This window comes from Myotis myotis, unplaced genomic scaffold (assembly GCF_014108235.1).
Source record: "Myotis myotis isolate mMyoMyo1 unplaced genomic scaffold, mMyoMyo1.p scaffold_m19_p_19, whole genome shotgun sequence".
Lineage (NCBI taxonomy): Eukaryota > Metazoa > Chordata > Mammalia > Chiroptera > Vespertilionidae > Myotis > Myotis myotis.
This window is the reverse complement of record NW_023416323.1, coordinates 14,180,967-14,208,670: the sequence shown is the minus strand read 5'-3', so window position 1 is coordinate 14,208,670 and position 27,704 is coordinate 14,180,967. Positions and strand designations below refer to the sequence as shown.

General features: G+C 61.6%; 1 protein-coding gene across 5 annotated transcripts in view; it reads right to left on the bottom strand.

The window, feature by feature from the left end:
- Positions 1 to 27,704, bottom strand: part of PIEZO1 (piezo type mechanosensitive ion channel component 1) — a 59,862-nt gene that overhangs the window by 6,388 nt on the left and 25,770 nt on the right. For 2 of the 5 annotated variants that reach the window (XM_036346259.1, XM_036346262.1), the window contains exons 2-36: positions 23,212 to 23,307; positions 17,347 to 17,469; positions 16,389 to 16,431; positions 16,138 to 16,276; positions 12,981 to 13,149; positions 12,617 to 12,830; positions 12,356 to 12,527; positions 12,129 to 12,242; positions 11,969 to 12,047; positions 11,235 to 11,335; positions 10,456 to 10,716; positions 9,753 to 9,864; positions 9,494 to 9,672; positions 9,270 to 9,418; positions 8,977 to 9,159; positions 8,466 to 8,578; positions 8,131 to 8,291; positions 7,820 to 7,996; positions 7,158 to 7,283; positions 6,856 to 7,056; positions 6,169 to 6,373; positions 5,347 to 5,451; positions 4,488 to 4,701; positions 4,011 to 4,254; positions 3,829 to 3,925; positions 3,420 to 3,591; positions 2,832 to 2,921; positions 2,656 to 2,750; positions 2,272 to 2,343; positions 1,634 to 1,734; positions 1,028 to 1,106; positions 896 to 952; positions 639 to 811; positions 388 to 494; positions 20 to 211 (exon numbers count right to left, since the gene is read on the bottom strand). In XM_036346259.1, coding sequence (XP_036202152.1) covers positions 20 to 211; positions 388 to 494; positions 639 to 811; positions 896 to 952; positions 1,028 to 1,106; positions 1,634 to 1,734; positions 2,272 to 2,343; positions 2,656 to 2,750; positions 2,832 to 2,921; positions 3,420 to 3,591; positions 3,829 to 3,925; positions 4,011 to 4,254; positions 4,488 to 4,701; positions 5,347 to 5,451; positions 6,169 to 6,373; positions 6,856 to 7,056; positions 7,158 to 7,283; positions 7,820 to 7,996; positions 8,131 to 8,291; positions 8,466 to 8,578; positions 8,977 to 9,159; positions 9,270 to 9,418; positions 9,494 to 9,672; positions 9,753 to 9,864; positions 10,456 to 10,716; positions 11,235 to 11,335; positions 11,969 to 12,047; positions 12,129 to 12,242; positions 12,356 to 12,527; positions 12,617 to 12,830; positions 12,981 to 13,149; positions 16,138 to 16,276; positions 16,389 to 16,431; positions 17,347 to 17,469; positions 23,212 to 23,307 — 4,915 coding nt within the window. The remainder of the gene's footprint in view (positions 1 to 19; positions 212 to 387; positions 495 to 638; positions 812 to 895; positions 953 to 1,027; positions 1,107 to 1,633; positions 1,735 to 2,271; positions 2,344 to 2,655; positions 2,751 to 2,831; positions 2,922 to 3,419; positions 3,592 to 3,828; positions 3,926 to 4,010; positions 4,255 to 4,487; positions 4,702 to 5,346; positions 5,452 to 6,168; positions 6,374 to 6,855; positions 7,057 to 7,157; positions 7,284 to 7,819; positions 7,997 to 8,130; positions 8,292 to 8,465; positions 8,579 to 8,976; positions 9,160 to 9,269; positions 9,419 to 9,493; positions 9,673 to 9,752; positions 9,865 to 10,455; positions 10,717 to 11,234; positions 11,336 to 11,968; positions 12,048 to 12,128; positions 12,243 to 12,355; positions 12,528 to 12,616; positions 12,831 to 12,980; positions 13,150 to 16,137; positions 16,277 to 16,388; positions 16,432 to 17,346; positions 17,470 to 23,211; positions 23,308 to 27,704) is intronic. The other 3 variants (XM_036346260.1, XM_036346261.1, XM_036346263.1) reach the window with 3 other exon arrangements.

Sequence of the window (27,704 nt, the reverse complement as noted above, 5' to 3'; positions counted from 1 at the left end):
GGCCGCCCCTCGCACACACCTGTCAAGGAGCAGCTCGCTGGCCGTGCGCATCCGGGTCCGGGTGCTAGCGGGAAGCTCTCGGGAGCCGTGTAGAGAAGCCCTGGGCTCGGTGACCATCTCCTCACTGCCACTGCGGGTGTTGTAGCCCGTGCTCAGGGGGCTGCTGGGGTCCTCAGGCGTGCTGCTTATGGGCTCTTCTGCCCCCAGCCCGCTGTGGGAGGGGAGGCTGGTCACAGACGGCAGGAGGGCCTCAAGGTCCCTGCGGGACAGGGGCTGGGAGGCTACGTGCCCAAGCATAGCGCTGGGGTGTCCCTGGCTCTGGGCCTGAGAGCAGGTCAGATGCAGTGGGTCCTGGCTTCCACTTGAGCCCCTGCAGCCCATACCTACCTCGAAGCTGTGCTAGGCACATCACGTGCCTCCGAGGGGCCTGTTGGCATGGCCTCAGCCTCACTCGAGTATAGCTGGTCCAGCACGCCCCGGTGCACCTCTCTACCCTGCAGGGCACACAAGGGGGGTAGGGAGGTGGTCCTCCCGGTGTGGGGGAGGAGGGGGTGGGACAGGCACAGGGGTAAGGTAGTGTGGCAGGGCATGGTGGCAGGGGTGGGGGTGTGATGGGGTCGCGGTATGGTGGCACCCACCCTGAGCAGCTCCTGGGTGAGCAGGTAGCGCTCAGCACGCAGCACGTTACTCATGGCGCGGTGGTGCCGAGTGAAGGTGTACAGCCAGCGCGTCAGCCCGTCCACCAGCGCCTGTCCCAGCACCCACAGGAACTGCATGGTGCTCAGCACCCGCTGCATCACATGGCTCCGGCCTGCAGGGAGGGGGATTGGCGTGAGAATCCTGGAGGGGCAGCCAGCGTGAGAACCCCAACCCCGAATCCCCAGGGCCCACGTACCTGCCACCTCGTCTGCTGGACCCTCTGCCAACTCTGCCTCTGGACGCGGGCCGCCTCCTGGGCATAAGGGAGCTGGTCAGCGCCTTGTAGCCCTACATTCCCCACCCACTACCCGCACTCAGCCGGACTCACCCACAGGCAGCTGTGCCTGCTCCTGCCGCCGCCGCCTCAGCACCGTCTGGGCGTTGGTCACCCATGCCTGGTACGCCATCTGCAGGACAGGGCCTCGGGTTAGCGCCTGCTTCCCAGGCCCAGTCGCCCTGGGCTCACCTCTGAGCTCCCAAGGAAGAGGAGGAGCCAGGGGTCAGCGCAGCTGGGGACCTGCAGCCTGAGCCGGGGCAGGAAGTGGGCCCCATGGGGCTGTTGTGGGAGGAAAGGGCAGTTTGCACAGCCCACCCGGCACATCACGGTTCTCACTTAGCACCCAGGCCTCAGGCCGGAACCAGGGACACAAAGGTGGACAAGAGGCTCCTGGCTCAGAAGACAGACGTGCAACCGGCAAACATAATGAGCCCTCTTGAAGGCCAGGCCACTGGTGGCCACCACAGGCCTGGGGGTCAGAGTTGGGACCGCAGAAGGAGGTGGGCAGAGGCACATAGCTGCCATGACCTATGGTCCCCCGTCTGGCTGGTAGACTCAGGAGGTCTGAACGGGGCTGGGCACCTGTCCTCCCTGTGCTGGCCTGGCCCAGGTGCTCCATGGACAGGGGAAGGCAGCCAGGGGACCCTTCCACCTCACCTGGAAGGCACTCTGTGCCGATGGCCTGGGGTCCTCGGGCTGGGCCTCCTCCTCCTCCTCACTGTCAGACTCGAACAGGAAGTAGTCCCCAGAGTGGATGACTGTGGGCAGTGTGGGGTTCAGCTGGCCGTCCCCCACGTGGGGTTGGGCTCTGCAAGACTCTCATGTCCATGGGTTTGCGGGGGCAGTAACAGGCCTGGCTGTACTGCCCAGCTTGGGTTCCCTCAGCATCCTGTGACCCCAGGGGCCAAGGCCTGCATGCCCCCAACCCCCCTCCCCAGGACAGCCTCAGTGGCTGGAGGCAGGGAGCAGCAGGCTGGAGGACGGAGGCGCATGCACAGGACACATGCCAGAGTGGCGGGACGAGACCAGACGGGACAAGAGGGACACAGGGAGGGGCCAGGAGAGGAGAGGCTGGGAGTGGGCAGTGGTAATTCAGACTTCGGAATCCCCGAGTTATAAAATGCAGAGCCGGTTGTGGGGGACCCAGCCCCTTGTTACTGCACGGCTGGCACCCAGGCTGCAGGTCAGTACCGGCAAGCTGTACGCCCCAAAGGCAGTAGCAACTGAGAAGTGAGGGGGTACCCAACACACAGCAGCTTGAGAGAGTGGTCATGGCAGCCAGGCTGGGGCAGTACCTGTGGCGTGGTCCAGCCAGGGCCGCCACCACTGTGTCCGTGGTGGGGAGGAGCCCCCTGGACGGCCGGGACCTGTGAAGGGGAGGGGGTGGCGAGCATGAGCCAGCAGGGAGAGTCATGGAGAATGAGGGTGTCCCCTACAGCAGAGACACACAGAGCCCCTTCAGTGACCAGCACCCTCCCATGGTGCTATGCGGTGGAGGACAGCCCACACATGCAGACGGACAATCACTGGCAGGCTGAGTGGCCTGCAGGGACAGAGTGACCACATGGCACAGGACAGGTGGGCCGGAAGCCCTGTGACGTCACGTGGCACAGACGCGGACAGGCTCCAGCGGCACAGATGCACCAGTGCTCGGGGGCCTGGGGGCTCGATCCACTCACCTGGCTCCTGGCCGGGGTCCAGGGCCTCCTGGGAGTGGCCGAGGCCCACCGGGCCCTGCCTGTGCTTTTCCTGCTTGGCGCGGATACGTTCCATCCTGTGGGTGGGAGACGACTCTGAGCATCGGGCCAGACGGGAAAACACCCCCACCCATCCCGGTCCCCCAGACGGCACCTACTGTCTTTTCAGCTGGGCCAGGGACTTCTCCTCGGCCTTGCGGTGGTAGTCGATGCTTTTGAGGTTGGCAGCGTTGTACAGGGCGAAGCCCCTGTGGGAGTCGGTGAAGCCAGGGGTGAGCGCCAGTCTTACGAGCTCCCGCCTCTGGGCTTAGCCCACTCCCCAGCCGCCCAGGTCCTCCCTGCTCACAGGCTAGCTCTCCAGCATGACACCCCATCTGTACTGCAGTGAGAGGGAGGGGACCCCCTGCCACCTCGTCTCATGGGGTAGAAAACGTGCAAATGAAGAGGTGGCCAGGGGGCCGACAGAGGCCAGGGATGGGGAGACGTGCTGGCTCACTGGCCAGGCACGGGGGTGGGGGGGGGCAGGCTCTCTGGTGGGGTGCACCTCAGGCCAGCGTCGGGCAATAGGAGGACTGACACGCCAGCCCACAGAAAGCTAGGGCTGAGACCACATGCCGTGGACAGTGTGCACTCAGGCCCTGAGGAGTGCTGATGACCCGTGGCCCTCAGTCGCTCTAGGAGACCTGTGACATCCGGGCACGGTGCCCTGCCCTAGAGGGGCGCAGGGGATCCAAGGCGGGGCCAACCTGGAGGCCTGCAGAGCAGTGGCCTGGAGCTCGGCTTTGACATGCAGGAAGTAGTAGCTGAGGAAGACGCGGCGCTGCAGCAGCAGGAACAGGAAACAGACACTGTCCCAGAGGACGCCGGCCTCCTCCACTGGCAGCAGGCAGTCCTGGTCCCTGCCCAGCATCTCCTTGGCTGTGAGACAGGGCCAGCACGGGTCAGGGGCATGATCGGGGTCAGGAACACGGGTGGGATCAGGGGTGTGGGGCAGAGGTTGGGGACCTGAGTCAGAGGCAGGGCTCAAGCACATTTGTTGAGGATCAGGATGCAGATCAAGACCATGGGGCGGGGGTGGGGGAACGGATAGGGGCCTGGGTCCCTGAGGCAGTGAGTGTCCCTGACACCCCCAGCCACCGGCCCTCTCCCACTCACGGTCATAGTAGCCTTTGACCGTGCACACGAGGCTGAACAGCTGGATGACCCAGCAGAAGCTGCTCTGCATTTGCTCCACGAAGACACAGGACAGGAGCTGGGGGCGGGAGGAGGGTCAGCCAGCCCACGGGACTGGGTTTGGGGCTGGGGCTGGGGCTGGGCAGGCCGGCCGGCCGGCTCACCGAGAGCATGTTCTTGGAGATGATGACGGTGACGTTGTAGAGGATGAGGCAGTCCCACAGCACGAGGCGGGGACGCGTATCCTTCTGCAGCAGGGAGGTGCCGAAGAGCAGCAGGTAGAAACAGGCCAGCAGGTAGCCCAGCCCGAAGACACTGATGCGCGTGGCCCCTGTGATGAACACCACCACCAGCACCAGCCAGAAGAGGTAGCGGAAGACAGCGACTTTCAGCATGTCGAGGTAGGACCTGCGGGGCGGGGTGCAGGTTACCCCACCTGCCCCCGCAGCCTCGGGCCAGAGGAACTCCCGGAGGCCCCTCTGCTGAAAGGTCAACGTCCGCCCCTCATCTTGTCCCAGGACACCGCCGGCTGCACTTGCCCCAGGCTCCATCCTAGCCAGGTGTGTCCGTCAGCCCTGCAGCCCCTCCGCCTATGCAGCCCCAGACTGGGCTCTGCAGGCTGGCGACACCCCAGGACCCACCTACAGTGAATGAAGTTGGGCACGGGGTTGGGTTCCCCCCGCAGAGGCTCCAGGCGGTCGGTGTTGGCGCCGGCCATGTGCTGCCACTCCTCGGTGCGCTCAGCCAGGAACACCTGCCACTGCTGGGAGGCGCAGAGCAGCAGCAGGAAGTCACCTGCGGATACATGGGAGGCCGCTGCCGCACGACCCCAGGAACCGCTGGCCTTGCGGAGGCCTGGCACACGACCGGCACAGGGCACTGACCTCGTACCCAGACCAGAGAGAAGCATGGTGTGTGCGTGTGGGGGCTGGGCAGACACATGTCTACGAGTGTGAACATGGCGGGTGATGTCCATATATGGACATGGATGTTGGGGATCACGCCTGTGTACATGTTCTGTGTATCTGGGCACCACAGACACATTAGGAAATGAGTTAACGTGCCTGACTGCACACCCCGTGGGCATCAGTCTGTGCACACCTGCATCTGTCCCTCTGCCCACCTGTGCACACCTGCATCCACACCAGCATCCACCCCCACATCCATATCTACAACCATCTCTGCATCCACACCTGTGTGCACACCTGCATACACACCTGATGACAGGGTGTGCACATGTGAGGAGGGCCTCAGTGCCATGGGACTATCCTGCAGGACTAGGCGCACCCATGAAAGGACCCCGCACCCCACCCCCCCGCACCCCCACGTCCTGCCGGGGAACCACAGCATTGGGCCAGCTGGCAAGGCCTGGACAACGCACTCCTCGATAGCTGAAGGGAGCGTCTGCGCTTGCCCGCTGCCCGTGCAGAACCTCCTTGGCCTTCAATGAGGCTGGCGGGTGGCGCGGGTGGACAAAGGGCCCCGCCAGTGGACACTCACTGATGAGGTTGGTGGAGTTGGGGGCCATGAAGAAGTCAGGCAGGTACAGCCACTTGATGAGCACCGAATTCATGGGGATGGCCTGGCTCCAGCGCCAGGGGTAGTCTGTGGGTAGAGGGAGCGTGTCAGGGCTCCGGACAGCCTGTCCCTTCCCCATTGGCTGGCCCACAGCCTCTAGGGGTCCAGTGTCCACGGTTCTTCATCCACATCCACATTCACAGTCAGCCTCAAAAACATCGCCACTCTCCCTTGGAGTCCGAGAGCATACAGGTCCAGAGCTCCCAGCACATGCTTAACTACACATTTCCCAGGGATAGACTGCACCCCAGGCCCCCATGGGAGCAACTGTGTGAAGCTAGAGGGCGGCAGGTGGGCAGGGCAGTCTCCTGAGTGCTGGCCAGGTATGGCTGGACCACACAAGACGTCATTACACACCTTCAGAACGGCTAATCCTATAAAAATAGCGACACCACCAAATACTGGCGAGGATGTGGAAGGACTGGATCGCACACAGGCTGCCGGTGGAGATGTGAAACAGGACAGCCTCTCTGGGCTTTTATGCCAGAGAAATGAAAACTATGCCACGCAAAACCTAGACACCAACGTTCACAGCCCCAAACTGGAAATGAGACGTCTCCCTGCGTGAAAGGTCAAACCAACTATGGTACATCCAAACACTATACCCGGCACGGAAAAGGAAGTACCGATACACTCACACAGGGCAGGGGGAAACGCCCGGGGCACTGCATGCGGCCACAGCCACGCACGCCGGCTCACGCCGTACTCCTGCCCACACCCGCCCGCAGCCTGCACCCTGCTCACCAATGCACAGCGCTGGGGGGATGCCCAGGCACAGCAGGTACTGGTACAGCAGGAAGAGCGTCAGGAAGAGGCAGTAGTTGGGCCAGAGACGGGCGATGGCCCTCCGGCGCCGGCGGGTGAGGATGGCCACCAGCCAGCAGCCGTGCAGGATGACCATAAAGTTCATGCGCTGCCCAATCACGTTCACGGCCATCAGGAAGCAGATCTGGGGGTGGCAGAAGGGCAAGAGGAGATGAGAATGGGAGACGGAGGGAACTGGTGGAGGGCCTTTCTTGGACCTGCCTCCAGGCAGCCGGGGGCCCAGCAGGCTGGCTCGGAGGGTCACAGGCAGCACAGGGAGCAGAACACCTTCGCCTCGAGGCAGGTGGGCCTGCAGCCTAGGCTCACGGCAGCCCTCGCCACGCTCCTGGAGGGATGGAGAGGCTGGACGTGGCTCCCCCGTGCCGGGGGGAGACTGAGGCTAGGAGGCTCTGTGGCAAAGCTGAGACTCTGACCCAGTCTCCAGCCCGAGTCCTGGCCCCCCTGTCCTCACCCCACAGGCCAGCCTTGCCCGGGAGAACACAGCACTCTTGGTGGTCCACCTCCTGTGCCCCCAGGCGGCCCCTGTGCACCTGTACACGGCAGATGCTCAACCAAGGCCCCTCCCCCGAGGGCGGCACAGACCTCTGATGGTGAGGGGCGACTCACCTCCAGCCCAAATTTGTAGAAAAAGAAGTTGATGAAGTACTTGACACAGCTAAGCAGGTCCCGGTCCAGCTGCTGGCGGGTGCCTTCGATGCAGACGGCCTGGGCGGGCAGCGGGGCCAGCTGGTGCTGCCGGCGGTGGTGCTCCTGGCGCCGGTACACAATGGCCTCGAACACCAGCAGCAGCAGGATCTGCAGGTGGTTCTGGGGAGGGGGACAGTGAGGCCCTCCAGTCCTGCCTCCAACCCCCGAATGCCCCAGTCTCCTCGGTCCCACCCCGCCCGCCGCCTTGGCCCTGCTCTCACCTGGATGTAGCCCAGGTTTGGGAAGCCCTTCCGCACCCCAAACCAGTTGGCCGGGTCGATGGGCCCCCGGTACAGCAAGGACTGGTTGATCTCCGTCTTCTGCAGGTTGGTGCTATTGGGGAGGGGCTGGGAGACGGGGGCAGTGTCAGCACCTGCCCCCCGCTGGTCACTGGACGCTGACCCAGCCCTGCCTTGAGTCCCCGTCCCAACAACAGCTCCAGAACAGGTCTGGGCCAGGCCACAGCTGCCCCCAGCCAGGGATACGGTGGTGCTGTCAGCCTTGAGACCACCTTAATGGAGAAGGGGACAGGGTGACTAGAGATGGGGAGGCTTCAGCAGGGGTCGCGGGGGAAGTAAAGAGAAGCTCTGAGCAGGGGCTCCCCTGAGTGGCCTCCCCCTCCCCGGTCTGGCTGGGGCTCCCCTGCGCTTGAGGAGACATCTGGCCCCGGCACCACCTCACCCGCGACCTGTATTTCAGCAGGGAGTTAGCCGAGTCAGGACGCTTCTCTAGCCCAGACACCCTGGCATGGGGAGTGGGTCCCCCATAGACCAGGTCGAAGGACACTTCCTCTGGGCAGCTCCTGGCCCCAAGGACGGCCCTCTGCATCCGTCCCTCACACCCTGCACTAAAGGAGCCGTTCCTGCAGCCCCACGTGGCACACCTCAGTGCAGTTGTTGGAGTACTTATGGGGGCTGACGACCTTGAGCTGGTAGAGCATCTTGCACACGATGATGATGCAGGTCCACACGGTGGACAGACAGGAGGCCATGGGCCGGAAGCGGGGGTAGGGCAGGGCGAAGGCCCAGAGCACCACCAGCAGGAGGTTCATCACTGACACCTGTGCGACAGCCAGGCAGGGGGGCTGAGCCAGGCAGGCGGGCCCTCCCTCCTGCGGCCCGGGATCCGGGGAGGCCCAGGAGGTGCCCTGAGGGGCCCACTGCAGACAAGGGAGGTAGGTGTGTGTCCTCTCACCTCCTTTAGGGCCACCCAGACGGTGTACAGGGCCACCAGCTTAAAGATGTGCAGCTCCAGCAGGCGTCGCACAAACAGCTGCACGCGGGTGAGGACGTTTGAGAAGCTGGCGGACAAGTCCAGCAGCCGCTCGGCCACCAGGCCCCATTTGTTGGCTGTGACTGTGGCGAGGGGGTGGGGGGGCAGGTGTTGAGAAGGGAACAGGCACTCTGGACCTGGGGCTGTTCTGTCCTGGGTAGACAGGACTCCCCTGGGGCTCATAGGGGACCCACCCGGTGACCCGGCTCCTTGGCACCCTACACTCATCTCAGGGGCTGTACTCCCTTCTGACTTACCTTCCGGGACCTGCGTGGCCTGGTTGGAGCCAGCAGTGCCCAACCCCTGGTCCCTGGGGGCTTCCTCCTCCTCGTCCTGCTGCAACAATGGGGTCCCGCTCACTGCGTCCTGCCTAGGACAGGCCCCGGAAGTGTCACTTCCTCCCAGTGCTCCTGCCCTCCTGGGCTAACAGTGCCCCCTCCTGCCTCTGCTGGGTGACCTGTGCTATTTGTGCTGCAACCGTTAGGTCAGAGCATGCGGCCCAGCTGACTTTCCACTGTGGAGACCCCGCTGGGTCAGAGAAAACATCTCCTACCTGAGGCCCCTCGGCATTTGAAGACGATGGCCAAGGCCTTCCCACGGCTCTGGGTCCCCCACCCGAATCCCACCAGCCACCTTCCCCGCCCCGACGAGGCCCTTCTCTGTGCAGGTTCAAGGTGGAGACACTCTGCAAACCCCTGTGCCCCCACTGCCCACCCCCCACCAGCCAAGACCAGAGCCTGCACTCCTCAGAGGCAGGGACGGGCGCACCTGTTAGCCCAGCGGGGGCGGCAGGCGCCGGGCAGGGGGATGTGCTCCAGGTCGGTGAGCTGCATGAAGGGCCGGTGGAAGTAGTGCAGCTGCAGGATGCAGGCGAGCAGGAAGAAGCCAGGGATGAGGATGCTGGAGAAGAGCTCGGACACGCTGAACTGCTCCAGGCCCAGGTCCCCCAGCCTGTGCAGGGAGCACCGTCAGCACCGCCCGGGCCCTGCAGTCCCCGACGCAGAGGAGATGAGGGGCCCAAGCCCAGACCTTGCCCGCCTGCCCACCCACTGGTGACTCACTGCTCGTCAGTGAAGCCTGTCAGGTTGCGCCAGTACATGGGGAAGTCCTGGAACTGGAAGGTGTAGACAGCGATGAGCACCAGCATGGTGTAGGCCACCACCAGCCACCAGAACACCTTGAGCAGCTTCCTCCACAGGCTGTAGTAGACCTGCAGGACGAGGTGTGTGAGGCGCCTGCAGGGAGGCCGGTCTGCTTGAGGGTCCCGCCTGCCCGCCCCCGGTACCTGGAAGAGGGTGAGGCAGAGCAGGAAGAGGAACATGTAGACGATCTTGTAGACGACGAGACGGCCTGCGAAGCTGACCACGATGAACATGCCGGCGCACACGTAGATCCAGTACTTGACATAGATGCCGGTGACCAGCTCCCCCAGGCTCCGGAGCAGCGTCCGGGTCCGCGTGGGCTCTGGGGGCCAAGCCAGGGGACCCGGGTGTGACTTCAGGATCGGGCGGGAGGGGGCTGGCCCAACTGCCCCGCCCACTCACCTGTGTCCGCCACAGTGACCTCCATCAGCGCGGAGGGCGTCTTCTTCCTCCTCAGCAGCTTTTCCGTGACAAATTGGCGCAGCAGGAGCCAGAAGGTCAGGGTATACAGCAACTGCGATGGGGAGGGCAGTGTCACTGAGGGGTGGGCAGCCTAGCACCCCTCCCAGAGCCAGGGCCCAGCCCAAAAAGATGTGGGCAGGGGGGACCCCAGCAGGGAGGCGGCCAGCCCGGCCCCTTGTTCCTGTAGGAACAAGCTCATCCTGTTGCTTACACACCTGCACACAAGTTCATGCACAAATGAACACATGTGCACACTAGGCTCATATGTCTGCATATGTTCACACTTATGTATGTAGAAGTTCATATGTTTGCATGCACACCTGCATACACATATTGCACACAGGCTCAAACATCTCACACAGTGAGATATGACCCCCTGAGGCCCAGGGGCAGCACGTGACACTAACAGAACCTATGCTAGGGATACCGGACAGTGCCCCCTAAAACACAAGGTCATCACTCATGCACTCCAGCAACTACTCTGGGCTGGCCAACAGGGACCCCGTGGTGACCACTCAACAAGGGCCTGCCCTCCTGAGCTCCCACTCCACGGGGAGCTGGCCCACAAACAGGATGGCACTGTCTTGGGTCCTCACGCAGACACCCAAGGCACCAGCACATGCTCACCGGTGAGGGCACTCACCATGGCACCGAGGTCCAGGCAGGGGTAGCGCGTGTGCTCCAGCCCCAGCTGGCGCAGGCTAACGGGGCCCAGGGTGCTGGGCAGCTCCGAGCGCAGGTCCATGGCCCACACATAGCGCAGGCTGCACAGCGCCAGCCCGTAGAGCAGGATGAAGGGCGAGCAGAGCATGGCCATCTGGTGGCGGCTGCGCACAGTCCAGATGAGGCAGGCCCAGAGCAGCAGCACGAAGGTCAGCCAGCTGTGGTAGGTGATGCTCCACACCTGGTGGCAGGGGCCGGTGGGCATGGCTGCACAGTCCACCTGGCCCTGTCCCAACCTGCTCCCCCAGGATGCCGAGGGGGCAGGGCCCCAGGGAGGCTCAGACAGAAAGGCAAACATGCCCATCGGCCTGGAGCACAGTGGCACAGGACACACGCCACCCCCACACCACACATGATCACACACACATTCATATAGATGCACATACATGCACAAATAACTTCACACACACACTCGCAATTCATATACACACATGTTCACATACATACATGCTCTCAGACATACACATGAACACATGTTCACACATGGCCACACACACACACACACACACACACACACACACACACACACACACTCACATACGCAGCTGTGGGCTAGCCAGGGTGACTCTTGGCCGGCAGGACACAGCTGCCTTCATTTCTGGTGAGGACGTATCAGGCTGTGAAACATGGGCCACCATCCACCTCGCATACGTGCGAAGGAACCCCCGGGAAGGGCCCACCAGCCTGGCTGCTCCTTACCATCATGGCGATGAGGGCACACACGTAGCTCTGGTCCATGATGAGGTGGCCCAGGCCATGCAGTGGAGATGTCTCTCTTGGCTCAGCCAGCCTGGGGTGCACTAGAGGGTGGTGCCAGGGTTACCTGGGAAGCTCTGACACCAACAGGCCAGACCCCTCACCCACACTTGACTTTGCCCTGTAATGTGGCTGGGGTGTGGGAGCAGCAGCCCAGCGGGAGGAGGCTCCGGGGGCAGAAAAGGCAGGCTCCTATCTGGCACTGCCCCCACTGCCATGTGACCGGGCGTCCTGGCCCTCTCCAGGCTGCCATGTCCAAGGCTCTGAAGAGAACGAGGGACAAGATGGCCGGAACCCCTCCCACCTCGGTGGCTATGCAAGTCCTCAGGCGCCAGCTTTGAGGCCAGTGATTCAGCTCCTGCTTTGTGCAGGGGCAAGTCACAAAACGGAAATCAAGGCTTCGGGCAGAAAGAACACCCAGAAAATTACCCAGTCCTATCCAGCCGCCATCTGCCCAGATGACAGACAGCCACCCTGGGCCTCTGGGCCGGCCCAGGGCGGAGCAGTCCAGTTCTCCAGAAACTGGGAGGTAGGTGCCCGGGAAGGTCAGCAGCATGACTCCTGACAAGCACAGCTGGAGAGGCCAACATGCGAGACAACCCAGTGGCCACCAGGGGGCAGCAGCAGTGTGCCCACAGAAGGTGATATTTCTAGGCTGCCACGGTGTGTCTACTCACAGGGGCGCTGCTGGACCGGGCTGTGGCTACTCAGGTCATGCACGATGCAGTTGTCAGCCTCAGGGTCAGGCATCGTGTGCTGAAGAGGCAAGCCAAGACCTAGTGAGCCAAGCCCACGGGCAGGTGGGCTCACCCCCATCACTCAGACCAGCCTCCTTACCTGGGTAGCACCCTCCTCCTTGGTGGCTGCACCCCTGGCCTTGTCCTGGGGCCAGTGGTCCACCTCAGTCAGCTCCACCTCCCGCTCCTCGACACCCTCAGCCGCCACCTTTTTCTGCAGAGACCAGAGCAGAGCTCAGTCCCCCACCCTGCCCGAGAGCCATGGCCTGACGGGGGATGGGGTGTCCAGAGGAGTGAGACAGGGGAGCGCTGGCCCTGGGCGCCCACCTGGCCGGGGGGGTGGTGTGTGCGGAGCTTCAGGAGTGAGGTCACAGTGTAGTACAGGAGCAGCAGGATCCCGGGGCTCACGTACACGGGCCAGTCGTGGCTGGTGTTGAGGGCCAGTGAGTTGGAACTGGAGCAGTTCGTGTGGGCCACAAAGTCCTTAAGACCGAAAACCCTGCCGAGAAAAGACATGGCACTGACCTCTGGACGGGAGGAGGGCAGGGATGAGGGGGCAGAGCAGAACCTGTTCAGATGAGCCCTCACCTGGCCCAGATGCCAGCAGGTGGGAGCATGTCCTGGGCGAAGGGCATCTGGTAGCAGTAGAGGCAGATGAGATGACCGGCGCCAAAGCAGCCCACAATGACGCAGAGTGTGCTGAAGCCCAGGGAGCTGATGGGAAAGTGACAGGCCCACCAGGTGCAGATGCCCAAGAAGAACAGGAAGTAGACGCTGGAGAAGGCCGAGGGGTGGGCAATGCCTGCAGAACCGGGCAGAGGCATGCAGGGTCATGCTTGGCCAGGGCAGGGTGACCTCTGTCTCACTGGTCAGCAGGGAACTCGGCAGGTGTGAAAACCCCTCCTGGTGTGACGTTCGGTGCTGGGATCCCCGCTCCCTACCCAGTGGGTACCTGCCAGCGCGAGCAGCACGAGGGCCAGAGTCCGCCCAGCAGCCACCAGCAGCCAGTGAGCTGTGATCCGGAACCGGGCAGCCAGCCTCGACTTCCGCGTGGGGGCCAGCACAGGGGCTCCCTGCAGCCCCACCGGGGAGCCGGTGTCCACTTCCCTGTCATCGTCTTCCTGCCACGGTCACAGAGAGTGATGGAGGTCAGGGGCATGGCACTCAAGCCACTAGCGCCAAGGGGCTGCCAACCTGAGTGTGGACTTGTGCTGCCCTTCTTGCCCAAAGCCCACTCACCGCCTTCCCGCTGCCTCACCCAAGTTCACAGCCCTGCAGGCCTTCCTGGAGGCAGCCAGCCCAACCCCAAAACACGCTCCTGCCAAGCCCTGGCACACACGATGACTGACCGTGCGGGCTGACCGTGGACTATTCTAGAATCACTCAAGGGCCTCTTCTTTGTCTCCCATCTAAGTTGCCACAGATTTCTGCATGAATCTGCGAAGCCCCTGGCCCTGCTCAGTTGGCTCCTGAGAGGCCTGCGCGGAGCCCATGCCTTCCTGCCTCGTCCTGGCTCTCCCTGATGTTCAGGAAACAGCTGTTCCAGGAAGCCTCGATCTCGGCCACAGGAAGCAGGGTTTTTGGAAAAAGGAAACCAGTATGTGCACATGTGCACTTCACTGCCCAGTTACAGAGAACCTTCCACGGCTACACTTGGTTCCAGGGGCTGAACCAGCACTTTCCTATAAGTAAAGAAGCAGCGGCTCAGAGGAGACCCCAAATTACGTAGCCGTTTGCATCCTGATCCCTCTCCACTGCCCAGGGGCCTCTAGAGAACGAGAGATGGACCCCAGGGGTGTGGCCAGGTGCAAGGGTCTCCTGGGGCCCCCAACAGCTCTTCTGGAAGCCAGCTGCCCAGGAAGACACAGGATGACCCTTCCAGGCCTCCCCTGCCCATGGTGGGGCCAGAGATCCAACAGGGCCTGCTTCCTGTGACCCTAGCTCCAGTTTTCCTGAAACGGAGCTGTTTCCTGGACATCAGGGAGAGCCAGGACGAGGCAGGAAGAGCATGGGCTCTGCGTCGACGCCCAGGCCCTGCCCCAGGTCCTCATCTGCAAAATGCACGCCCTACCTGTGCCTTTCCCAGCCACTGAGGCAGCACTAGGCATCTGGGCTGAGAGCACAGGCTCTGGCAGCAGGCGACCCGGTCACATCCCAGCTCCTGGGTCTCATACGCGCAGCCTTGGGCAAGTCACCTAACCTGAGTGTTTCCCTGCCCATCAAATGTGGGTGGGGACCAGACAGGAGAGATGAACCAGACAGGTCCTGTCTTCACAGAGCCTGGGGGGTGGGGTGAGGAGGCCCCAGGGAGGTGTGGGTTGTGCCTGAAAGGAGGGGAGGGGCAAGCCAGGAGAATAGGCTACAGGCTATTTAGAACCCTGGGTACCAGAGCAGGCCTCTGAGTTGGAACTTGTAACTGGGGTTCCCTCCAGACACCAGAAAGCAGAAGTTGGAGGCCCCAGATAGCCTGGAAGGGAAAGATGGCTGCTAGAAGGTGGGGCAGCCAGGCCTGAGCTCACCCGCCCACAGCCTGGCCCAGGCCCTGGGAAAGCTTCTGAGAAGGTCTGTGAAAATGAGCATATCTGGGAGTGGAAAAAACAGAGGCGGCAGCTGGGAGAAAGACAGGTGCTGGGGGCTGCGTGTGGTGTCCAGCCTGGCCAGGCCTGGCTCCCACCCGACTCAGCTCCCACAGGCCATCCCGGGATGCAGGGCAGACACGTCTCCTCACCTCCCACCAAGGCCCATCTCCCCCCTCAGAGCATGCACGCACACGGGTATGACAATCAGGACACATGCACGTCCAGACTGCGTACACCGTGTGTGTGCGTGGGCTGCTCCTAGCTCTGGGCTTTAAACCTGGCTTTGCTTTGAGGTCTGCCTATACCCGTAGCCCCTGGGTTGGCAGGATGGCACAGCTCTATGCCACTGAGGACACTTGGATGAAGGTGACATTTCCTGGTTGCCCAGCAGACCAGAGCCCAGCCCCGACGGGCAGCATGGAGTAAGGGGCTGACCCCTCCTGCCCATCCACAGATTTCTGGAATAATCCAGCCCCTTCCCGGCAAAGCTGTGGATCCACTAATGAGGAAACCAGAGGCAGCCCTGGCCCATGCGCACACTGTGCCCACGTGCTCCTGTGGGGAAGGTGAGGGCCAACTCTGCTGGGAGGGGGCCCCAAGAGCAGGGAGGAGGGAAGTCCCAGCCCTGGCTCAACCCCCCACAAAGGCCTGAAAAAGCCACTCAATCTCCAGGTCCCTCCAAAACGTTGGTGCCGGCCTTGCCCCATGCATGGGGCAGCAGCGGGTGGGACAACAGGCTGGGTGAGCTGCAGGCTGACTCGCCCTGACCTGCTGGCTCCCCTCCACTCTTCTGTAGGTCGAGGCCCTCATGCCCCATGAGCCCTAGCTACTGAACAAAGGGATGCTGGGGATGGGGGGGTGGAGAGCCTGTGGCCCCCAGGAGGTTCTTATGCCGGGACCCCTGCACAGTCACAGATCCCACCCAGCCCTCAGACCAGGCCCTACTGGAGGGAGGGCCCAGACAGGGACCCCAGCATCATACCCTGCCCAAGCAAGACCCCCTAACCTAGTGCAAAGCCCTCTAAGGACAGTGTCTGGCTTAGGGCCTTGCCGGCCTGAGCCTACGCAGCCCCCACCTGGCCCACAAGCCCACGGACGCTGCTATGGATGTGGCTTCTCAAACATCCACCCCTGTGTCCATCAGTCCATCTGTCTGTCAGTCCCTAGGTCTCCCTGATGGTTGGCGCAGACCTTCCTCCAGCACTGCTGACTCCCTCCTGCCCTGTGGACCCAAAGAATCTCCTCCAGGATGGTCCCTAAGGGCACGGACACTGTCTGGGTGCCCCACAGGGTCCTCCAAGAGGGGCCCTGCCAGGACCATGCCACATCGCTAGTGCCCCTCTCCCATGAGACACACATCCTCTCCCCTCTGGTATCCCGTCTTTTCATAACTTGCACATATTCACTCTTACAAATAAAATTCCACATTTGTTAAAATAGAAATAAAGAGATAAGTAATCCTCAACTGTCCGGATCCCAGCTCTAGAACGCCCCTCCCCCCACATGCGCATTCTGCCCGCCACAGCTCACCGGCTCCTGGCAGGGCTGGCTCCGCCGGGCTTCCCGTGTGAGGCGCTGACAGAGGCCAAGGCACACAGCAGAGACCACCAGGATGCCCAGGTCGGGGGCCACCAGCCGCACGGCATTGGGGATGTCCTTCAGGTCCAGCCTGTAAAGGGCAGGAGTCCATTGGTCAGCCCAGGAGGGCGGGTGCCAGCGGGGAGGGTGGGGGCCCTCCCCCTGGGCCTGGAAATCCCAGATGGAGGCAGAGGGGGTCTTACCTCGTGACCCCGACAAGTCGGGAGAGGTTCTCCCAGTGGCTGCCTGCGGAGAAAGGCACAGGGGAACCGGGTCAGGTGGGTGGGCTCTGAACACGCCCTCCTGTGGCCAGGAGGCCCTGGGAGCCCCAGAGGCACGGAATGCCTGGTCTCCAGGGCCCCTGTGGCTGGTACCAGGGATGCTCAAAAACAGTCTTTACTGAGAGGGAAACTGAGGCCCAGCCGGAAAGCCAGGTGGAGCAAAGGACTTCAGTTCTGCCCGGCAGGGCCCCAGTGGCTGGGCGGCTGGGCCAGGCTCTTGAACCCATCAGCAGAGCTGGCTGCTCCTTGGGGGCTGGAATGGGGAGGCCTGGTCTCAGAGCCACCAGGACCAGGACCAGCACAAGGCACCTGACTTCCCTCCAGTTTCTAACGTGCAGGCGGGGCACATTCATCACAGAATGAATGGGAAGTCGGTGCGATGCCCGGCCTGCCATGTGGGACCTGGAGGTGAGACCCCAGCCAGGAGGAAGGACTGGGAGCCTAGGGCTCCCTCGCCTGAAGGCTGGGGTGTCGACGCCAATGGAGCTGGAGGGCTGGGGGCCAGCTGGCGATACCGGCCGTGGGTGAAAGGGCACAGGCAGTGAGTCTCCAACCCCGGCAGGGGAAGAAGATGCTGACAGAGGGGAGGCCCTGAGGAGACCAGGGCTGCCCCCAGAGCCGGACTCCAGCCCAGCCCCACGGTCGGCCATTACTGGGGCGCTTTATTCGGGCCATCTCGGCTGGACAGAAATCAGACAGGCACCCGGATGGCCCTTATGAGGCAAAGCCTGGGTGAGGCAGGGCAGCCAAGCTCCCAAGGAGACCTGAGGTGCCTGCAGGGCTGCGGTGGCTCTCTCTCCCCTCCAGCTCCAGTTAGCCACTAGCTCTGCCCCGGGCCTGCTGCTCCAGGCCCCCCCTCCCCGCCCTCTCAGTAACTCACAGTTCGACCCCAGAAACTGGTCCAGGCCAGGCACAGTGTGCAGGCATATCTGGAAGGTAAGGTGGGCTGCCAGGAAGAGGAGGCTGAGGACCAGCAGTGCTCGGAGGAGGCGGCCGGTGTGACCTGCGGGCAGAGAGAGCGGTGAGGCCAGCCCTGAGCCCAGGCCCCGTCAGCCAGCCCTGGACACACCCCGACCGTGCCATGGGGTCTCGGGGGGCCGTCGGCAGCTGCTCTCATACAGTGCTCTGTACCATCTCACTGACCACTCACAAGGGCCCCATGGTTGGGCACTATCATGAATCCCAATTTATGGACACAAACGAGGTGACGGGACTTCCCAGTCACAAAGCAGGGAACAAGGGCACAGCATAGCAGCCCGCCTGCTGCCCGGGGCTGTGGGACAGTTGGGGGCAGGAGCCAGCACTGAAAGGAAAGGCCCCACACTTAGGGGGTGTTTCCCTGTCCATCAAATGTCGGGGGGTGGTTTGTTCACGTGTCCGGCAAACACGTGTGTCATTGCTTCGCCTTGGCCACAGGGCGCGACTCCACCCCCCCCCCCCCCCCCCCCCCCGCGTGGACTGAAAACAGACACCAGGGTTGATGGGTGGAGGGGGGCGGGGCTGGGAGCCTGGCTCTTCAGGAAGAGCGGGGACAGCCTCCCCCTCGGGGGCTGTCATGCAGCTAAACGCTCCCAATGTGTGTGTGGAACGAGTCACTGCAGAAAGGAAAGAGGCTGCCGCGTGCGGGTGCCTGCTGGGCCAGGCAGGGCTGAGCGCCTCACAGGCCTTACGTCACCATCCCGGGGCCCACCTGTGGGAGGGCCCTGAGGAGACCAGGGCTGCCCAAGAGCCGGACTCCAGCCCAGCCCCACGGTCGGTCATTACTGGGCACTTCACTTGGGCCATCTCGGCAGGACATAAATCACAGCCAGGCACCCGGGTGGCCCTTGTGGTGGGGAAGCCAAGGCAGAGCTGGGCCCAGGACCCTGTGAGCGCAGGTAGGAGCAGCCTCAACAGGTGCCCTCTCCCTTCCTCACCTGCGGGCCGGGCAAACACAACCAGGGCTGAGTCCTTTGGGCGGGGAGGTCTTGGCTGCAGGAAGGGGCTGGGCAGCCCACTCTGTGCAGAGGCCAGCACCACAGACCTCCACTCGGTTCTCACTGTCGCACTCTGAGCTCTGAATCTGGGGTTCAGGACACCAGCTGTGCCAGCCCCTGGCCTTTAGGCAGGAGCCCCCAGGCCCTCACCCCTGCTGGCGGGCTGCTTTGCTAACGACAACTTGCAGAGCAGCTGCCCCTCTGTCAGCTGCAGGGGGACAGTTGGAGTCACCATTAAACCAGCTCTTTTTCTCCTGCCCAGAGGCTGGCAAGCAGAGGGCCCCTGTCCCTTTTGCTCACTATCTTTCAGCACAATCACTATTTGTTGAATAGACTCAGAGCTCCCCATCTCCCCTCCCCCAGGGCTGGCCCAGCAGGTGGCACTTCTGGAGTGACATGTGGGCGCACATGGTGAAGGACGAGTCCATCATCATTCACCCACTGTCTTGCCTGACTTTACCAAGGGAAGCTGGGCTCAGAGAGGGCACGGGGCGCCTTTGGGCAGCCCAGAGAGGCACCAGGCAGGACCTAGACAGCTTCTTTGCCTCACTCATTTCGAGGTCCCTCCCAGCCCTGACATTCAGACCCTTGGATTACAGCCTCTGACCTGTAGCAGGCAGCGGTGAGCAAGGAGAGCAGGGTGGAGCTGGTGGAAGAAACCACCCACTGGCAGGAAGGAGAAATGGAAAATGAATGGGAGCGTCTGGCCCTGGGCCCTGGCTGGGCCCCTCTGCTCACAGCCTCAGGCCAAGAGGAGGGAAAGGCCACAGGCCTCCCTGCAGGAGGACTGAGCTGCCAGTGGGGCGTTGTGCAGGGTTCCTCCCTACCAGGAACCCGCAGGAGCCACAGGGTGAGGAGCAGAGCTTCCCCGCCACTCCTCAGCCTCCCCTCTGCCTGCCTCACCTGCCTGCTTCTTCTCCTGCAGGGCTGGGAAGTCCCAATGGTGACATGGTGGGAAGGCGCCTGCCCAGGGCCACCCTGTCCATTCCATGGACTCACCCTGCTCCCAAGCCATGAAGACCTGAGGCTGACCTTGCGGTGCTTTCAAGACTGATGGGTTCCTGGTGCACGCCAAGGCCCGAGGTCAGGGAGGGAAGCACCAGGCCTCAGGCCCGTCAGCAGGAGAGTGAGATGACCGCCCACCTGGCTCGCGCCTGACAGCCTTCCTATCCCGCACCCAGGGCATCTCCTGGCAGGCACAGCAGATGTCAGCACTTCCCACCGTCTTGCCCTCCCCTTCCCGGTTCATTTCTCAGTTGGCTGCAGGGTCTTGGAACTGCCTGGCCGCCTGCCTGGCACTCAACACACCGCCTACCAAAGCTGGGCTGCTCTCCCACCTGCCCAAGCCCAACTGAGCTGGGAGCGGCGAGTCCCCTGGGCCTGGGAATTCACATGTGGATGGCGGGCAGCAGGGATGAGCCAACCCACAGGGCAGCTCTGGCCCTGGGTAAGCAGGGGGTCAGGCAGGTGAGGGATTCCTGCATCTGCTCAGGAGGGAAGAGGGGTGCAGCCGGGGCCCATCCCATTACAGATGTTGAAAACGGATCCATGTAGACTCCAAGGTTCAGCCCTGAGTATCAGGAATGGCTGCCATTAGCAGGCGGAGAAGGGAGCTGGGGAAGTCGGGAGGAGGCTCATCTGTTACAGCCGCTGGGAGGTGCTGCCTGCCCTCTCCCCTGGGGACCTTCTGTCACTCACTTGCCATAGAAGGACAAGGCCCTGCCCTTGAAAGGCAGGTGCCCCCACCTTTGTGCCTGGCAAGAGGGTGGTTGGGCACAAAAAATGCCCATCCTGCAGGGGCTGGAGCTCCCACTTAGGGCTTTACGCTCAGGCAGGAAGCTCCAGAGAAACAGGAGGAGGGGCTGGGGGATGTGGCCCCGGATGGGGGGGCGGGGAGCTCCTCCCAGAGAGGGGCTTGTAAAGGAGCATCTGTCCGACCTAGACAGGGAGCCCCCCCAAAATTGGCTGATGGTGGCTGCTCAGTCTGCAAAGGCTCCAGAGGGTCCTCAGCAGGGTCCTGACTCCCACTGCCCATCCAGCCGCAGTTCATGGACCCCCGGCCTTCCACCCTCGTGCTCCCTCTGAACTGCCGTCCACAGGCCCGGCTCACACTGCCCTCTTTGGGGCAGCCCAGTCCCTTGCAGATGTGGTGCCAGCCCAGGGCCAAGCTCCGGGGCTGTGATGAGACTCCCCTCCCGCCCCCCACACACAATGTGGGCAAGAGCCAAGCATGGTGGGTGGGGTATGCGTGGGGACCCCTCGGGGTGGCACAGGGGTGTTCCAGGAAGTGCATTGAGAAGCCAAGGGAAGGGGCATCTTCCAGTTGTCCAAGGTCCCATCTCATCCAGGAGGGTCCAGAGAGGCGGGGCAGAATGGAGACAGGGCAGGGCAAACCAAAGTCTGAACAACGAGGCTGGGGGCCGTCATCTGCTCTCTGAGAGCTGGGCAGGATGATGGGAATTACACATGGGGCCCCTCATCCCATCATCCAACAGACGTTAGGGATCCTCAGGTGCGCTGCTCTGCGACATGGCCCAGAAAGGGCCCTGCCTGCCTGCCAGGCCCTCGCCCTTCACACAGCACCTGAGTCAGGGCAAAGCCCTGGGGCCCACGGGGCAGGGCAGCATGAGGGGTCTTGTCCTAAGGCAGGAATGGGCTCCCTGAGTCCCTACATATTAATCTGGTCACAGGGAGCTGACCCTCGGTCTCCCTAAGCTTCTGTTGTACCTCGCCCTGCGGTGACCTCCATGGCACATGGCCCGCGCCCACCAGCCCTGCCCCTGCTTGGCAGCCCCTAGTGGCCAATGAAGGAATTGGAACTTCCTGAGGAAACGGGCGACACCTCTGGGATCCTCCCCTTCCTGCACCGGAGCTCCACCCTGGCTCCCTGTGGTCAGGCCCATGCCCCTGTGGGGATGGAGCTCCACCCTGGCTCCCTGTGGTCAGGCCCATGCCCCTGTGGGGATGGGGCCAGGGATCAGCGCCTATGGGCCGGGCAGCTTCAGACCTCATCCAGGTGCCAGCGCCAAGGCCAGGCCATACAACTCAGGAACCCGGGGCCAGGCGCTCAGGCATGGGCAGGCCTCCCACCTTCCTCTTTCCCGCCCAGAAAAGCCCACAGTCTCCCTGTCTCTGATGGGCCTCTAAGGCCCATAGATGGCCTGACAGAGGCCAGGAGGGAGGTCTCCCAGCGCCTAGCCCTCCCCAATCTGGACTGCTCCTGCCTCAGCCCTGGCGGGAACATGCGCTCCCTCTGCTGCAGATCCCAGGAGTGTGTTTCCTGTCACATAAGGGCATGAAATATTTACTGAAATATTTACAGGACAAGCAGCTTTGAGCTGAGGGCTTGGGAACAAACAGAACTGGCTCCACAGAGAAAAGAGAATGGCATGGGTGGCAGACTCTGCCCAGCAGACCCTCCCCTAGGGAGGGGAGGGAAGAGAAGGGAAGGGGAGGGGAGGGAAGAGAAGGGAAGGAGACAGGAGGGAAGAGAAGGGAAGGGGAGGGAAGGGGGGCCAGCTGGCCTGAGCTGGGAGTCTGGGGCAGACTGCTGAGTCAGCCTGGGAGGGGTCTGGCTTTGTCCCCAGCAGCTCCCAGCCTGTGCCTGTGCTGGGCCCCTCCCCTTCCCACACCTGAACTAACCCTGTGTTCTAAGACCAACCAGAGCCCTCTGCAAACAACCCAGCAAGGAGGCAGCCTGATGGGGCGGTTAGAGGCAGTGTGACAGGCCAGGGAGGGGGACCTGTCCCCTCTGGGAGGCAGAATGCTTCCTCTTGGGACATCCTAGCACAGTGCCTGGACCCCGTGGGAGAGTTTCCTTACACAGTGAAGGGGAATCAGATTGCCAGGCAACTGACCGTAAAACAGGCTGATCATGGGTCCCTGGGTGGGCCCAGGGCAATCACAGGGACTAACCCTGGGAGAGGGGCAGGAGGGTCGGAGTCAGGGTGATGGAGTGACAACCGAGCAGCCATTGCCGCCTGGAGGATGGAGAGAGGAGGGGAGGGACAAGAAGCAGGAGGCCCGCACTCACCCCTCCCCTCTGACACGGGTGCTGAGATGGGACAACAGCCTGTCTGCTCCCAGCCCCTCTTGGATGGGTCCCTGCTATGGGCCGCACTGTCTCACCCCTCCAGTGGGCACAGCTCCCTGATGGATTTTCCCACATCTGTCTGTGTGGCGGGCACAGAAGACTGAGACAGTGCCCACCCTCCAGAGCTCAGGACCTGAGCTACCCACCAGCGGTGCCGTGATGCCCGGACTATGAGGTGTTCAGAGGGGCACTGAGGCCCTGGAGTGCTGGGTGGACACGGATGGAGCCTGCCTATGACTGGGGGCAGGCAGAGCCAATGTGCTTGCTGGACTTTAGGGCCGGAGCCTCGCTGAGTTAGGGGATGCCTGGATGATGCTGGGACAGGGTAGGGGATGGGAGAACGAGCGGCGGGAAGACTGGCCGGCCCACAGCCCTGGACCTGAGCCTCAGGGTCAGGGGACTCCACCCAGTGATCCTCCATTACCTTCAGCAAGCCCCTGTAACACACGGTCAGAAAAGAGATTCTGAAGTTAGCAGGGGCCGATGATGAAAATGAGACCTGGGACCACTCAGGCGTTACCCACAGCTGTTAAACCACAAAGTTCTTTGCTGCCCAGGGTTTCTGAGGAGGACCCAACACCTCCCTCCCTCGGGTGCCTGGGCTGAGCGCACATGGACAGAGAGCTCTGAGCCCCGAGCCTCCCCCTCCAGGCAGGAGCCACTGCCTGGCCCTTACCTCGGATGCTGTGCCGGGAGGGGCCCGGGAACCAGGGCAGTAGCAGCAGGAACAGCAGGTAGACCAGCGAGAGCGCGTTGGAGCGGAGCAGGCAGGCTGCAGAGGGAGACACATGGTTAGCAGGGCTGCCCGCAGGGGAACGGCCAGCCCCATGCCCTCACACTGTCCCCCGACAAAGCCTCCTGAACGTCATCCCCCAAACTTCACCCCCCAGAACACTGCCTTCCAGAACACTGCCCCCCCCAACCATGCTCGTCATTCCTATGAGGCTGCTCATGCCCTGCATGCACCGGCCACCCTGTTCATCACGATGTCACCTGTCCCTTGGGACTCATGTGCTGTCACACTGTCCCAGACAACATGCCACCTGTTCCTTAGTGCACGTCCACTGCCACACTGTGTCCCAGACAACACGGGACGCTTTCCGTCACTCGGTGCATGCATGCTGCCGCTCGGCCCTTCTAGCAGTCTGCTCGCCACCGTTACATGTTGGGGATTGTCCCTGCGGAAACCTGTGGTCCTCATCGTGTCTGTGTGTCTCAGGCACACACCACAAAGCCCTATCCATCCTCCTGTGGGCAGACACAGGTGGTGACTGATCTCCTAGTTTGCTTTTTCTCCTTTAAAAATTTTTATACTTTTTAAAAATATATATATTTTATTGATTTTTCACAGAGAGGAAGGGAGAGAAATAGTTAGAAACATCGATGAGAGAGAAACATAGATCAGCTGCCTCCTGCACACCCCCCACTGGGGATGTGCCCGCAACCCAGGTACATGCCCTTGACCGGAATCGAACCTGGGACCCTTGAGTCTGTAGGCCGACGCTCTATCCACTGGGCCACACCAGCCAGGGCAAAAATTTTTATACTTTTAATGAACATACAGCATATTTGGCTTTTGGGGTCCAGCTCCCTGAGCTTTCACTTGTGCAAAGCCATGTGGACTCGCCCCAGTCTCTGGACTAGTCTCTGTGGCTGTGCCTTCCACAGCACATGGCACGTCACATGCGTGAACTGCCCAGCACGGAGCGCTTGGTCTGGCTCCCACCGTCTCTGTGTCATTAGCTCACTCCTGCCTTTCCTCTTATTAATCCAACATGCCTCTCCGCCCTGTGGGCACTTTCCTGAGTCTCACCCTGTTGGACACTCTATTTAATAAAGTGCAGCAGGGTAGCTGGGCGACCTCCCTGCCCCCAGGAATTGCGGGTGATCAAGACTCTCACCCCCAAGCTCTCGGCCCCTGTGGGCAGCTTGCGCTCTTCAGGCCTGTCCGGCATCTGTACGATGGGGTTAAAACTACCTGCCCAAAGCATCGTCAGGAGGGTTAAACTGAATCACAGATGTGAGGGGCCAAGGGCAGGGCTGAGATGCATGGCTTAGTTCCCTCCTACCTACCCCCTGACTAAGCCCCTTCTATCACCCAGCAACACGGAAACCCAGAACCACATGGTCAGCGCTATGGTCACAAGCTCCGGGTGACCGGCCTCCCTTTCTGGACACTGCAGCATGCTCCCAGGCCCTGGGGAGCTGTCCCCAAAGTTAAGATGCCTCCTCCTTCCATTACACACACTAGCTATAGTGATCAGCTCAGCTCTAAATCTAAAGTTTTTCAATTTTCATTTTTAAAAAATCAATCTGATCTGGCCCAAGAGGCAGAAGGGAAATGCACTTATGGAAAAGGCTTCTAAGGTCCCTGTGTGTTTTCCAGAGCTGCACTCTTCAGGCCCCGGAGCACTGCCTCTTTCCCCACCCCAGTGCCAGCCCCAGGCCTGTCCCCGAGAGCTGGCACCCCACCCCTCTGTACCTGCCTGGCGAGAGCCTCTCCAGCCAGGTGATATCCATCCATCCATCCAGCCGTTCACCCAGTCTTTCATCCACCCACCCACCTTTCTGTCAGAGTAACTCTCTCCTGAGAACCTATTCTGCAGGTCCCTGCCCTCGGGCACTCATGTTCTGATCTGCCAGGGACGCCAGACACTGAGCAAGAATACATGCACCAAGGATGGCATCAAAAGCCCTTGACAGGGGATCTGATGTGAAGTAGGCACCAGGGAAGCTTCTGGAGGCAGGGGGACAGCTCTGAGGAGGAGGGACAGGTCCTCACTGACACAAATCTGCAGGCTCCGGGCTCTGTAAGAGAGCCCAAGGCTGGGCAGGGGGAATGCAGTTAGTGTTTAACTGGTGCAGAGTTCCAGTTTAGGCTGACGACAAAGTCCTGTGGATGGATGGTGGTGGTGGTGGTGGTGGTGGTGCACTACTGAGAGCATACTTAAATATGTGTGTGTGTGTGTGTGTGTGTGTGTGTATCTATAATGATAAAAGCATAATATGCTAATTAGATCAGACGGCCAAACGATCTTCTGGATGAAATTCCAGACAACCTTCCAGACTAAGCCAGGGCTGCGAGGCCCGAGACCCTTGCATGAATTTTGTGCATTAGGCCTCTAGCATGCATATATATATACAGTAACTGATTTCAGAGAGGAAGATAGATGGAGAGAGAGGTAGAAACATCAATGATGAGAGGAAATCACTGATTGGCTGCCTCCTGCATGCTCCCCATGGGGATTGAGCCCACAACTTGGGCATGTGCCTTTGACAGGAATCGAACCCGGGACCCTTCTTTCCACAGGCCGACACTCTATCCATTGAGCAAAACCAGCTAGGGCCTGAGAGCTTACCTAATGCCACTGAACGTACATTTGAAAATGGTTAAGATCGTAAGTTTTATGTTATGTGTATTTTACCAAAATAAACAAATAGCCCCTGAAAATCCTTGAAGGATTTCAGAAACCAGAGCCTGGGGGGCAGGGGCTGGCCCGAGCCCGACTGCTGCTGCCAGTGGAGCTGCGACCAGGCCTCTCCATCCTCTCCCCCCGTCTCAGGCTGAACAGGAAGAAAAGAATCTCTGAGAAGCTGTTTGCCAAAATTGGGAAATGAGAGACGAAGAATCTGAGGGAGCAGGGCCAGAGGGGAGTATGTAAGAAGCACTTTGGAACAGACTGCACGTCAGCCCCATGCAGGGTGCATGGGCTGCTGCTCCCACCCTGGGAGGGCTCCACATGGGCCTAGCATTGGGCCTGCCCTGGAGTGGGTAACAATGCCCCCCACAGAGTCATTCATTCTTTCACTCATTCATTCATTCACCACACAGCTGACCTGCCCCTTGGAAGACACTGCCAAAGCTCCAGGGGCACATCAGACAGTTAGACAGAGGGAGGCAATGCGTGCCTGAGGTGAGCGTCTCCACCCACACAGATGAGGAAACTGGGCCTCCAGCCCTCCTAGAGGCCCCGGGATGTCTCGGAGCGCAGCCTGCCCAAGCCCAGCTCCCCCAGAAATAGGCTGTGAGATGGGCCGGCCCTGGCTGGTCTTCCTGACTCCATCTTTTGCCATAAGCCTAGCCAGGAAGCCAGCACTGGGCAGGTGGGTGGCGCCCAGACAGCCCCAGACACTGGCCTACTGGACAAGAGCTGAAGAAGCTGGGCGCTGGCTCCCAGCCCCAGCAGAGTAGGCTGGGGGAGCTGGGGGGGACAGTGGCTAAGAGTAGGGGCTGACTTATGTCCCATCCTGTCACCCTCCCCCAGTCATAGGGACTGGGACAGGGAGAGAGGCCAGCAAAGCAAGTGTGACCTCAGGCCAGCATGGGAGCAGAGACAAACTGGCCTCAATAGCAGAACCTTGCCAACTCTCACACTCCCTATTGTTCAGATGAAGAAACAGGTTCTCGGAGGAAGGGCCTCTCTGGTGGGTGGTGCAGCCAGGCTTTAGGTCCCGAATTCTAGCTCCACGTGAAGGGCTCGCAGGCCACACTGTGTCTGTCCATTGACAGGTTGCTGTTCTAAGAGCCATGAACATGGTGGCTTCAATGTGATTGCGTGCTGAGGAGGCCAGGACATCAGAGTAGGCTGCCTGGAGGAGGTGGCATTGCTTTCGACCTTGAAGTCAGGCTAAGACTAAGGGGAGGCTGGAGGAGGTTTCCGTCAGCCCCAGACTCTAACAGAGAAAGAAGAACTCAGCTGGGGAGGAGGTGGGGACCAGTGACATCAGATAAGGGGGACAGGGCCTGCCCTGCCCAGACAGCTCCTACCTCCCCTTCAGGAGCTGCCAGTGGCCAGGATGGTGACCTCATGGGGAAAATATGCCTTTTCCTGAGCCAGGAACAATAGGATAGAAATGGGAGGAGAGAGAAAGCCATGCTGGGCAGGAAAGGACTCCCTTACCCCCACCAGCACAAGCTTAACCCCTCTCAAACCCTCACCCAGCACGGCAGATCCTCTCCTATAGATGAGGAAACTGGGGCCTGGAGAGGGGGCGATGGTCCCCTGGTCTCAGCTGATGACAGGTGGGGATAGGAAGGTGGGGTGGGCTAGTGAAAGTCACAAATATCCGGGACCACTCAGCCAGGACATGCCATTCGGAGGGCTGGACACCATGGCCACGGCCTGAAGGGAGAAGGGGGCCTGCCAAGGGGATGTCTGACATCCGAGA